General features: G+C 43.4%; 1 protein-coding gene across 1 annotated transcript in view; it reads right to left on the reverse strand.

The window, feature by feature from the left end:
* The window catches only part of LOC144686980 (voltage-gated delayed rectifier potassium channel KCNH8-like), an 801,058-nt gene that overhangs the window by 277,755 nt on the left and 510,164 nt on the right, over positions 1-13,139 (reverse strand). Inside the window, exon 6 of the mRNA XM_078552818.1 lies at positions 4,983-5,232. Within this exon, the coding sequence (XP_078408944.1) occupies positions 4,983-5,232 (250 nt within the window). The remainder of the gene's footprint in view (positions 1-4,982; positions 5,233-13,139) is intronic.

Consider the following 13,139-nt stretch of genomic DNA (forward strand, 5'->3'; position numbering starts at 1 on the left):
CTTGAATCATTCCTCATCAGGGAATGATCGGGATATGACTCCACCTTGAATCATTCCTCATCAGGGAATGATCGGGATATGACTCCACCTTGAATCATTCCTCATCAGGGAATGATCAGGATATGACTCCACCTGGCTTCACAGCAATAGTTTTAGATTTTTAATAAAACTTACCTTTTGCTGGCATCTGAAGACCCGGGGAGGAGTAGACCTGGTGCTGCTCCACTTTGATCTCAGATTTCTGCAAGGGGACCTAAAACAGCTACTAAGCCCTGCATTTACATATGAAAGGTCTTTAATGTCTATTTGAGGTGGCCACTTGAGATGTCCACATTCATATTGGATGTTTTTTGGGTATCACTGGGGCACAGGATGTTGGTCCCCGAATTTGGGGCTCATTTTACCTACTTTATGTCCATAAAATGGGCACAGCAAGGTCCACTTTCTGTAGCTACTAATCTTACACTTCAGGTCGCATCATGAATTTCACCTTTTTGGTAGACTGCGTGTTGTTGTTAAGTCCTTTACTCAAGTTAGTTTATTGACTAGTAATCAATTAATATTACACATCACTGAGTTTAATTCATGTAGATGAGACATTATGACTTTTACCTGACATTATTACACAGTCAGTGATGCACAGAGATGGCGGAAGAGCAAATTTGTACTTCTTTCTTACTTCAACCTATTTAATCACTCAGCTGCAACTGAATCTAAAATGCATTTTATTTCATGCAAGTTCGTTTTTAAAAAGTCTGATAAGACCAATTATTTTCATCATACCAATTCTATAGCGAAAACATCACTATTGTGACTGAGCGGTGAGTCAAAATCACTAGTTGGGCTAATTATATTAGTGATGTCAGCATCTGAAAGTACATGGTTGTAGTTTGACTGAAAGTGGCCAGGTAGGACAAGGGTACACAGTTACATTGTGGCACCTGGCGAAGCGAATACATCTGGGTCTCACATGTGGGAAGCTGCTGAGAGGCAAAGGTTTTTCAGGCTCAATGCTATGACTCATACATTACAATACAGTGTAATTCAATAGAATACAGTTTTGGAGTAACTCAATGTAGCTAACAGAATGTGCAAATAAACAGAAAGCATGAAATTAAACATTTTAATTTAACTGAAAACTTTGGAGCCTTCAGTAATGTATCAGGAGACCATATTTTGGTAGAATTAAGCAAAGCATAAGAAAAGGCCAACAATCCTATCTCTTCCACATAGCCTATCCAGTTGCTATTATAATGGACTCCATTCCAAAAGGTGCTATAGCACAGTTGTATTCCATCACAATGTGTAATCACGTAACCTAGCATATCCCTTGCTGTACCATTATCATCAAGCCAGGGATTAACTCTATTCCAATGAGGAGTATAGAAGAGCATGCCAAGAGCAGCACCAAGCATACCAAAAAATGAGGTGGCAACCCCTGGAGGAGCTACAAGAAGGACTACATTGTTGCTAAACAGCTGAAGGGGCATGCTACAGACAGAGCTAAGTGATCCCACAACCAACGGATCAGATCAAAGCTGTGCAGCCCTGTCACATCCACTTGTGAATGGCAATGTGGCAATGGACAATTAAACAACTAACAGGAGGAGTTGGCTCCATGAACATTCACATCCTCAATGATATTGAAATGAAACAACTGAGTACAAAAGACAAAGCTGAAGCACTTACAACCATCTTCTGCCAGAAGTACCGAGTCACTGCATTGAGTTTGAAAAACCTTTGCAGTTTCCAACATGTAGAAGGATCGTGAGACCCAGATGCATTCTCTTAGCCAGGTGCTACTGGCCACAATGTAACTGTGCACCCTTGTCCACCTAGCCACTTTCAGTCAACTTACAACCATGTATTTTCAGATGCTGACATCACTAATATAATGATCCATCTTAGACTCCTCCTGTGGTCTCTAGCATTACAGAAGCTATTCAGTAAATTTGATTTACTTCACCTCATACCAAGGGATGACTGAGTGCACTGGATATAGAAAAGACTATGGCTGGAATTTTCTGTTCCTGTTGGCGGCGGGTGTCATGGCGAGTGTGAGCGGACAATATGGCGAGAAGGCCAAAAATTGGTTTTATGCCGTCGTGAAACCAGTTTGCGATTGTCCGCTCCGCCCATCAATGCAGGCCATGTTTCACGCCACTGCATATCGGGAACCTAATTTAAATATTTTAACATCTCATTATAAGCCCTACTTGCTGGAATCATCCCCTACACTAGATCATCCGGGCACGTCGGTGTGTTTCACAACTGTTCATAAGCGACGTGCATCTGGCAAACTGCACTTCACTTGGGACTTCGAAGTTTGTTTGCCTACCTTGCTTTGGGCAACACCCTTGGTCATCAGAGCCAGGCTTCGCAAACAGCACCACATCACTTTTAGGGCAGGTCTCTACCTATTGTAAGATGGGGGTGGCTTTGCAATGGCTGCAGGATTAGGGCTTGCTTAGGGAAGGAGAAGTGGCCTCAGGCAAGGGAAGAGGCTGCAGTCTAGAGCTGTACTGGGGAAGGGGGGTATCCCAGGGTGTGTATGGGGGCACATGTTGATCTGTGCAAGTGGCCTCAACATGGTGAGGGCTGAGGAGGCAGTCTCCAGAGGAGATGAGGCCAGATGGACATGTGAGGGTGTGTGTGAGTGAGTGGTGATGTCCCTTGAGCTGGCAGTGAGTGAGATGCCAGTGAATGTGTAATGGGCTTGAGTGTGTGAGTTTAGAGTGATGAAATGGTTGCCTTACCCTGGTGGCATGGATGAAATTATTCATTCTATTTCTGCACTGGATGGCCGGCCTCTTCTGGGACCATGTACTTTCACCTCATATCAGGCCGCAGGAGGTCCAGCAATCTCACCAATGCCTCCGCCTCGCAAGCTGGAGTGGTGAGATTGCTGGACCTCCTGCGGCCAGACCGGGGGTGGAGGACATCCTGGTGGGCCTCCGAAAGCATTCCAGTGACGGGTTACTGAACTCTTCCTGGCTTTCAGAGCCATGTCTTCACTGGAGCCGTCCTGGGCTACAAGCAGTGAGAACTGTGTGCACGGCTGCAGTTTAGATTTGGCACCCGGAGTGAGGAAATGGTAAGGTAACGGTGTGACGGGCGAAGATGCCAGTGAGATGGCATCTTTCCTGTGGCTGCATGATTAACAAGGTGGGAAGTGGACGATATGGCGTGAGAACCTGCCATTGCAGCCGGCGGGTAAAACCCCTTTTTTCATGCTTGCTACGCACTTAGTTCAAATCTGCAACGATGGGTCCCAACAACATCCTGGCTGCAATACTTAAGATATGCGGCCCAAAACTAGCTGCCCCACCATTCAAGCTATTCCAATGCAGTTACAACACTGACATTCAATTCAACAAATAGGAAAATTGCCAGCTCTATCCTATCCACAAAAAGCAAGACCAATCAAATCTGGTCAATTCCATCCCCATCGATCTACTCTCAGTCATCAGAAAAGTAATGAAAGGAGCCATTGACACTTCTCTTAGTTACTCACCAATACCCTGCTCACTGATGCTCAGTTTGGGTTCTGCCAGGACCACTCCGCACCAGACCTCATTACGACCTTGGTCCAAACATGGGCAAAAGAGCTGAATTCTAGAGGTGAGGTGAGAGTGGCTGCCTTGACAGTGACTGAGTTGATGAGAACTTGCCCTTTTATGCTGTTAATCTCACTGTAAAAAGTTACACTCTGTTGAATGTGATGTAACTGGGTTTTTAATGGCACATCAAGTTCATAATTACTGTCGAACAACTTCTCTAGTTCTGAAAACTAATTTTATATTTGTGGAGTTTCTCAAGAATGGCCCGTTTATTCCTACTGTCTGTTTTCTGTCTGTTAGCCAATTACTCCAGTATGATAACAATGATCACTTTTTAAAGTAATGAATTTTTAAAACATCTTAAAATAATATTTCAGTTTCTATCTTAATTCCATGCATATGTCCCAATCATTTATTCATTCTTTGTAAAAATAATTTTAAAAAGCGGGGGATAATCTTTGTGGTTTGCTGTTTATGAGAATTCTTCAATCTGATTGGCTGCTTACCCTGTGTGATGTCATAACTTTTGCTGGACACCTGGAAATCCCTTTGACTTGGCACCAGATTTAAACTAACGTTGGGAAAGGGGAAATCCACACCATGGAGATAGCTAGATCTTTATATGCAGCTTTCTTCGAGATCAGCAGAGAGTGCTGTCCCTTCTCTGCTGACCATAAACTCCGTATGGTTGCTATACATGTATCGGGATTAATTAAACAATGTTTAAAGGAACAGATAGAGAATAATTCCCACGTCCAGTGCATTTAATCTATTCAGTTCATTCCTTTTGTTTTAAACATGAATTGTTCTTTACCCTAGCCTTTGCCACCGCTATCAGTATTTCTTCCCCGTGTGTATGAACTCGGTTTGAAGCTGGTGTGTCAGTTTATGCTTTTCTGCAATTAAAATATTTAGAGATTCCCTGAGCCAGCTTAGAGGTTTTGGGACAATTTTATGATGTATTTTAAAACCCCTCAGATGGAAGAAAAAGTGACAAATACAGTAAGCTATGCAGACATGCTTAAAGGAAACCAATTTTGGAGCACCAAATCATGCCGCTGTCTGGTCAGCTGGGCCATTATTTTTCAGTTTAAGTGGCAGTGGCTTGAAAATTGGCTTAAAAGTATGAAAATCATGAACATAATGGGGACAGAGCTATGATAATGATCTTTCTAATTAGTTTCCGTGAGGGCAATGGTGGAACATAAGTCCCAGGAAAATATGGAGTAGTATTACTACTAATGGAGTTCCTTACTGCATAATTTTCTTTTCTTTTCCTTGTGCCCCTTGCCTGTGCTATAGAGGGTCCATAGCAATGGTGCAATGTTGCAAGTCCCCAGGAAAATCAGGGCCACTATTTTTCTTGTATCCATGGTTGCTCATTTTGGGTTACATTTTAATTTGAGGAGATTAAAGTCTTACCGAGCATGAAGAGGATCTCCACAAAGATGTCACTCACGCTAGGAGGGTTTCTTGAAGCAGCAGAATGGTCATCTCTGCTGATGCTGAAGCAGACGTTGTATGGAACAGTGACTGCAACATAAAATGTTGCCAAAAGGATCAACCAGTCCCATCCGGCTTTGAAAGTGCCATAATGAAGCAGAATGAACCTGGATTTCTGAATAGCTGCAACTTTATATTCTGGAAGTGCTGGTTTCTCTCCAAAGACATTCTGTTTAAAACAAGTAAAAAAAAGAATTTTCTGTGTACTGTTGGAACTGTCTCCAAAACGCTTTACAAAACAAACATTCAGAATGCAGTAATTTTGCCTCAAAGTGAACTGAGATGAAGGGTAATCCCAATCATGTGTTAACTATTGATAAATAATGGTATCTTTTATAGAAGCATTTTCTTCAATAATGAAATAGCAAATTCTTGCTCTGTAAACATTGTTTTAAAGCTATAATAGCCAGCACAGAATGATCACAGAACAGAGTTCAGCATAAGCAGAGTGCAAAAGCTGGAAATTTGGTGTGCGTAGGAATTCAGTGCACAGGGGTTGCTTTTTGTTTCTAATACTTTTAGTGGTTCTTTTAAGATTGAGGCCTAAGTATTTAAAATTTTTGTCTTTTGTTTCATTGAAAGTTAGTGTGTAGAAAAACAAAAAAATTTAGAACAAACTAAAAAGTAGATATAAATAATATAGACTAAGAGAAGGTTGTGTGCCTGGACTGCAGTATGTAGAATGTTTTGGACAGTGAGACTGCCCAGAGTGAAGTGAACGTATCTGCAGTAGATGTGCTTGTCTTGAATCTCTTCGGCACAGAGACATTGAAGCTTGTGGAATTAAAGGCAATTATTGACATGGTGAGGAAATTGGCTGAACAGCAGAAGATAGAGAGTAGGGATAATGTGCCGGAACTTTAATTGGGATAATGTGAATAGCAGTGTTTCACAAATGTCTGTGTTGAGAGTTCAATTATTCACCATATTTATTATCGATTTAGATGATGATAGAAAGCCACATGTCCAAATTTAGTGATGTCACAAAGATAGGTGGCACTGTATGCAGTGGAGATGGAAGTATACATTTCAAACAAATATTAATAGATTAAGTGAATAAGCAAATCTGTGAGAAATGGATTTCAGTGTAGGAGAATATGAGATCGTCCACTTTGGACCTAAAATAGATGGAACAAGGTACTTCCTAAATGGTGGAAAGCTAGAAATAACAGCAGTCCAAAGAAACTTGGGCATCCAGGTACACAGTTCATTAAAGTGTCATGAAAGAGTACTGAAAATAATCAAAAAGGCTAATGGAATGTTGGCCTTTATATCTAGAGGACTGGAATACAAGGGGGTAGAAGTCAGGCTTCGGCCATACAAAACCTTGGTTAAACCTCGCCTCGAATTCTATGAGCAGCTTTGGGCACCATATATAGGAAGGATATACTGGCCTTGGAGGGAGTGCAGAATAATACCTGGACTCCAGGACTCCAAAGGTTAGATTATGAGGAGAGATTACACAAAGCCTGATCAAAGTTTTTCAGGATATGAAGAGAAATCGTCATTGTTGGCTGTCTGTTGATTTGAGGATGATGTCCACTCAAGGTCGCAAATTTCTGCCATGGGTCTTCATGTGACTGAACAGGCCAATTCTTGACCCATAGGTCTATGGGCACATGGGGACAAATTGATGCTATTTTGAATGATTGGTAACAAGCTCCTCCCAATCATTAATGTCAATGCTGCTGCACTTCAGGGAGAGCTTTAAAGTGTCTTTGAGGCAGTTTCTTTGTCATCTTCTGGAACGTTGGCGAGGGAGATGCTTTCCATCCATCTGGAAAATATCCAGTCCATTGAAGTTGATATTGCAGGAATTTTGTCTGAATGTTTATGGAGCTGGCTTCAAGAAGGGCACTAGCATTTATTTGACAGTCCTCCTATTGAATCCGGAGGATGTGGCAGAGGCATTTCTCTAATGTGTCACTGATACATAAACTATGTCTCACTATAATACATGAGTGCAGCGATGACAACTGCTCTGTACGCTACGACTTTTTTTGACTTGCAGATGTCTTTGTTGCCAAACACTCACTGCCATATTTTGTAGAAGGCTGAGCTGGTGCAACCGGTGTTGCATCTCCTCATCAATGGTAGCCTTTTGAGAGAGATGGCTACTGAGGTATGGGAAGTGCTCAACGTATTTCAGAGTTTCTCCTTCAATATATGTGGGAGGTGGAATATTTGGCTGACTAGATATGGTTGGTTATATTAGATTTGTTTGGCAAAATCAAAGGACAGACCAAGTTTCTTGTATGCAGAATTGAAGAAATCAAGGGTAAAATTTTTAGCTCGGTGGGTGGGCATGCGCCTGGAGTCGGCAGTGCACCCGCCCACAATTAAAAGGCCTATTAAGGCCATTAAAAAGGTAATTAATGTAAATTTTTTGCTGCCCGTCCGACCTTATGGTTGACGGGCAGAAGAAAAGGCCAAGCGGCCTTTGCACTTTTTTTGGAAACCGCATCCACGGGTGGGATGAGGTTTCCAAAAGCAAATGAGAATCAGGTAAAAACTTTATTTTTTCATTAATAACATGTCCCTGTTCATGTGACAGAGCCACATGAGAGGACACGTTTCATAGCATTTATAAAATCTTTGATATTTTAAAAAATCAGTTCACTCCCTGAGGCAGCTCTCGCCCTCCTCCCCCTGCCCACATAGGCAGCGCTAAGCGTTGCCGCTCGTGTTTCACGCTGGGCGGGCCTTAATTGGCCCGCCAGCGTGAAATTGCCTTCTGGGCCCAGTTGCGGGCAGCGGCCACCTGACCACCCCTGCCCGCCCCGCGCCGAGCCCACACGCCAAGGGCAAAATTCTGTCCTAAGAATGGCTTCCAAATCTAGTGCAGAATGGGCAATGACTCTGCAGTCATCCACAAACTGTAGATCATCTCTGTGTATGGTGGTGAATTTAGTTTTGGCACAGAGGCGACTGAGGTTAAAGAGTTTTCCATCTAGGTGGTGCTTAATACTCACATCAGAGGGCAGTTGATCTTTGATGAGATGAATAGCCACTGTCAGGTAAATTGTGAATAGTATGGGGGCTATCATACAGCCTTGCTTGACCAGGTTTGGACTTTGAAGGTATCTGTTTCCGATCTCCCACTCGAGACAGTTGCAGTCATGCCATCATGAAGCAATTGCAGGGTTGATGAAGTTTTAGGACACCCAGATCCCTGGAGCAGAATCCACAGAGGCTTGCTCTGAAATGCTTTGGTCAAATCGATGAATGAAATGAAGAGTTCCGGTGACGTTCTTCACATTTTTCTTGGATTTGTCTGGCAACAAAGACCATGTCAGAGGTTCTTCTGGAAGGTCTAAAGCCAGGCTGTGTCTCTGGGGGGGGATTTCCTCAGCCAAAGGAAGTAGGCTGTTCAGGAGAATGCATGTCAGGATTTTCCTGGCAATGGACAAGTGGGAAACACCTTGGTAATTTCCACAGCATGAACATGCATGCTGTGGAATGGATAGAGAAAAACCATTTTCGCTAGTTGGAGACCCCAGGATGAGGGCACATGGTATAAGAACTAGAGTCAGACCTTTCAAGAGTGAAATTTGGAAACATTTCCCATAAATGGCAATTGATGCTAGATCAATTGTAAATTTTAAATCTCAGAATGATAGATTTTTGTTGTGTAGGTGGCAGCAGAAAGTTACCAAGGGACTTAGCTGAATTAGGGATATAGTAACATAGTGGTTATGTCACTGCACCAGAGGGCTGGATGAATGATCAGGAGACATGAGTTCAAATCCCATCACAGCAGCTGCATAATTTTTAAATGCAGTTAATTTTAAAAAAAGGCCAGTATCATAATGGTGACCATGAAACTACCGGATTGTAATAAAAATCTATCTGGTTTATTAATCTCCTTTGGAGAAGAAGTCTGCTGTCCCTGCCTGACACCAGACCCACAGCAATTACCTGATCTAGCCTACATATGACTGCAGACCTACAGAAATGTGGTTCACTCATTCAGGCAATGGGGAGTATTCCATCACACTCCTGACTTGGGCCTTGTAGATGGTGGACAGGCTTTGGGGAGTCAGGAGGTGAGTTACCTGTCGCAGGACTCCTGACCTCTGACCTGCTTTTGTAGCCACAGTATTTATATGGCTAGTCCAGTTCAGTTTCTGGTCAATGGTAACCCCCAGGATGTTGATAGTGGGGGATTCAGTGATGGTAATGCCATTGAACATCAAGGGGTGATGGTTAGATTCTTTCTTGTTGGAGATGGTCATTGCCTGGTACTTGTGTGGTGTGAATGTTACTTGCCACTTGTCAGCCCAAGCCGGGATATTGCCCAGGCCTTGTTGCATTTGGACATGGACTGCTTCAGTATCTGAGGAGTTACGAATGGTGCTGAACATTGTGCAATCATCAGCGAACACCCCCACTTCTGGACACTACCCTGAGGAATTCCTGCAGTGATGTTCTGGAGCTGAGATGACTGACATCCAACAAACACAACCATCTTCCTTTGTGTTAGGTATGACTCCAACCAATGAAGAGTTTTCCCTTGATTCCCATTGACTCCAGTTTTGCTAGGGCTCCGTGATGCCACACTCGGTCAAATGCAGCCTTGATGTCAAGGGCAGCCACTCTTACCTCACCTCAGGAGTTCAGCTCTTTTTTCCATGTTTGAACCAAGGCTGCAATGAGGCCAGGAGCTGAGTGGCCCTGGCGGAACCCAAACTCAGCGTCAGTGAGCAGGTTATTGCTAAGCAAGTGCTGTTTGAAAGCACTGTTGATGACCCCTTCCATTACTTTACTGATGATGGAGAGTAGATTGATGGAGAGATAATTGGCTGGGTTGGATTTGTCCAGCTTTTTGTGTACAGGACAAACCTGGGCAATTTTCCACATTGCCAGGTAGATGCCAGTGTTGTAGCTGCACTATAACAGCTTGGCTAGGGGCATGGCAAGCTCTGGAGCACAAGTCTTTAGCCCTATTGCTGGAATATTGTCAGGGCCCATAGCCTTTGCACTATCCAGTGCCTTCAGCCATTTCTGGATATCACTTGGAGTGACTCAAATTGGCTGAAGACTGGCATCTGTGATGCTGGGGACCTCCGGAGGTTGCCAAGATGGATCATCCACTCAGTATTTCTGGCTGAAGATTATAGCAAATGTTTCAGCCTTATCTTTTGCACTGATGTGCTGGGCACCCCCATCATTTGTGGAAACGCCTCCTCCAGTGAGTTATTTAGTTGCCTACCACCATTCACGAATGCAGGACTGAAGAGCGTAGATCTGATCCGTTGGTTGTGAGATCGCTTAGCTCTGTCTATCACTTGCTACTAATGTTGTTTGGCACGTAACTAGTCCTGTGATATAGCTTCACCAGGGTTGACACCTCAGTTTTAGGCATGCCTAGAGCTGCTCCTGGCATACCCTCCTGTACTCTTCATTGAACCAGGGTTGATCCCCTGGCTTGATGGTAATGGTAGAGTGGGGGATATGCCGGGCCATGAGGTTACAGGTTGTGTTCAAGTACAATTCTGCTGCTGCTGATGGCCCACAGAGCCCAATGGATACCCAGTCTTGAGTTGCTAGATTTGTTCGAAATCTATCCCATTTAGCACGGTGGTAGTGCCACACAACACAACGGAGGGTATCCTCAATGTGAAGGCGGGACTTTGTCTCCACAACAACTGTGCTGTGATCACTCCTACCGATACTGTCATGGACAGATGCATCTGTGGCAGGCAGGTTGATGAGGATGAGGTCAAGTATGTTTTTCCCTCTTGTTGGTTCCCTCACCATCTGCTGCAGACCCAGTCTAGCAGCTCTGGCCTTTATGACTCAGCCAGCTGTGGAGCTACTAAGTCATCTTGGTGATGGACTTTGAAGTCCCCCACCCAGAGTACATTCTGTGCCCTTGCCACCCTCACTGCTTCCTCTAAGTGGTGTTCAACATGGAGGAGCACTCATTCATCAGCTAAGGCAGGGCGGTACGTGGTAATCAGCAGGAGGTTTCCTTACCCATGTTTAACCTGATGCCATGAGACTTCATGGGGTCTGGAGTTGAAGTTGAGGATTCCCAGGGCAACTCCCTCCTGACTGTAGACCACAATTCCGCCACCTCTGCTGGGTCTGTTCTGCCGGTGGGAGAGGACAATACCCAGAGATGGTGATGGTAGAACCTGGGGCCTTATCTGTAAGATATGATTCTGTGAAGATGACTATGTCAGGCTGTTGCTTGACTAATCTGTGAGATAGCTCTCCCAATTTTGGCACTAACCCCCAGATATTAGTATGGAGGACTTGGCAGGGTTAACAGTGCTGAGCTTACTGTTGTCGTTTCCGGTGCCTAGGTTGATGTCGGGCGGTCCATCCAGTTCCGTTCCTTTTTTGAGGCTTTGTAGTGGTTTGATGCAACTGAGTGGCCGGCTAGGCCATGTCAGAGGGCATTTAACAGTCAACCACATTGCTGTGGGTTTGGAGTGACATGTAGGCCAGAGCAGGTGAGGACAGTAGATTTCCTTCCCTAAAGGACATTAGTGCACCAGCTGGTGAACCCAGATGGGATTTTACAACAATCGACAGTGGTTTCATGGTATTCATTAGACTTTTCTTGAATTCAAATTCTGCCATAGTGGGATTCAAACCCGGGTCCCCAATGTATTACCCTGGGTCTCTAGATTACTAGCCCAATGACAGTACCACTGTGTCATCGCAGCAGTTTAGGAGTGTAATCAGGAAGCACTTTTTGGAGTAAAGGTGGAAGACACCTGAAGTTCCCATTCTTAAAAGCCTGTGGACACAAAATAAATTGAAATTTTCAAGACTGATATTGATAGATTTTTTTGTTAGGGTAGGATATCAAAGGATATGGATCAAGGGAAAATAAATTGAGTTGAGGTACAAATCAGACATGGTCTAATAGATTATTGGAATAGGCTTGTAGATCTGAATAGTCTACTGTTCCTATGCTGTTGGAAAAAGAGTCTATGAGTGAGTATGAATGAAGTGTGAGATACTTTCTATGCTTGAATTGCTCAGATGTTCAATGTGGCTGACACATGAAGAATAGCACTTCAAGGTGATAGCAGAGCTTTGCTGTTCCTGTGAAACCATACCCATTAGGATGACCATCTTAAAAAGATAGTGCTTAGCCCTAAAAGCCCCACACGACCCCAGGCAAATCTGATTGAAAATAATAAAGCTGTAGGAAATGATGGCCTTATATTCTATGATCTTCACATTTGCTTTACCTTTGCACAATGTTCTTTGTCTCTTTTCCTGTAGGTTGTTACCTACACTTAGATACATATAGCTGCTAGCAGCTCTATGGTACTGGGATGATAGGACTATCCCTTACGAGTGAGTCTAGTGAGTGCTGTGGTTTATTTAATCAGAAGGAGGTTGATGGGTTGAATGCAACTTTTCTTATTTCACAGGCTCAGGGACTGTGCAATTATTCTTCCCACAGTCTTGTGGAAGGTACACACTGCTGCCACTGTGTTTCAGTGGTGGAGGGAGTGAATGTTTGTGGATGGGGTGCCAATCAGGTGGGCTGCTTTGTCCTTGATGGTGTTGAGCTTCTTGATTATTGTTGGAGCTGCACTCATCCGGGCAAGTGGAGAGTATTCCATCACACACCATAAGTTTCTTATTTATGAAAGTGGTCTTAGAAAGTCTTGGTCTTACCTCATATTTTTCAATTCCTCTTTTAGAATGGCAGGTGATAAGAAATCATAGATTTCCCTTATGTTTGCTTATTCAGATTTTGGGTTGAAAGCATCATCTGACCTGAGATGCACATACCTTATTTATTGGATTAAAACATATTTAAATATAATAAAACTTTATTTTTGCCTTTTAAAGAAATTACAAATTCATAAATGAATGGTAAAAATCTCTCCCTTCTTACTGAAGCAGCTAATAACTTCCCAATTTCATTCCAATAATCAGATTCATTCTCCATCTCCTGGTGTTATGCAGCCTGGTTGAGGTGTTAGATTTTGATTGATCCAAATGTCTCTGTGGAGACAGAAACAGAGCCAATGCCTCAAGTCTGTATGACTCTCTCCGCAGATGCTGTCAGACCTGCTGAATTTTTCCAGCATTTTCTGTTTT

The sequence above is a fragment of the Cetorhinus maximus genome, chromosome 11, assembly GCF_964194155.1.
Source record: "Cetorhinus maximus chromosome 11, sCetMax3.hap1.1, whole genome shotgun sequence".
Taxonomy (NCBI): domain Eukaryota; kingdom Metazoa; phylum Chordata; class Chondrichthyes; order Lamniformes; family Cetorhinidae; genus Cetorhinus; species Cetorhinus maximus.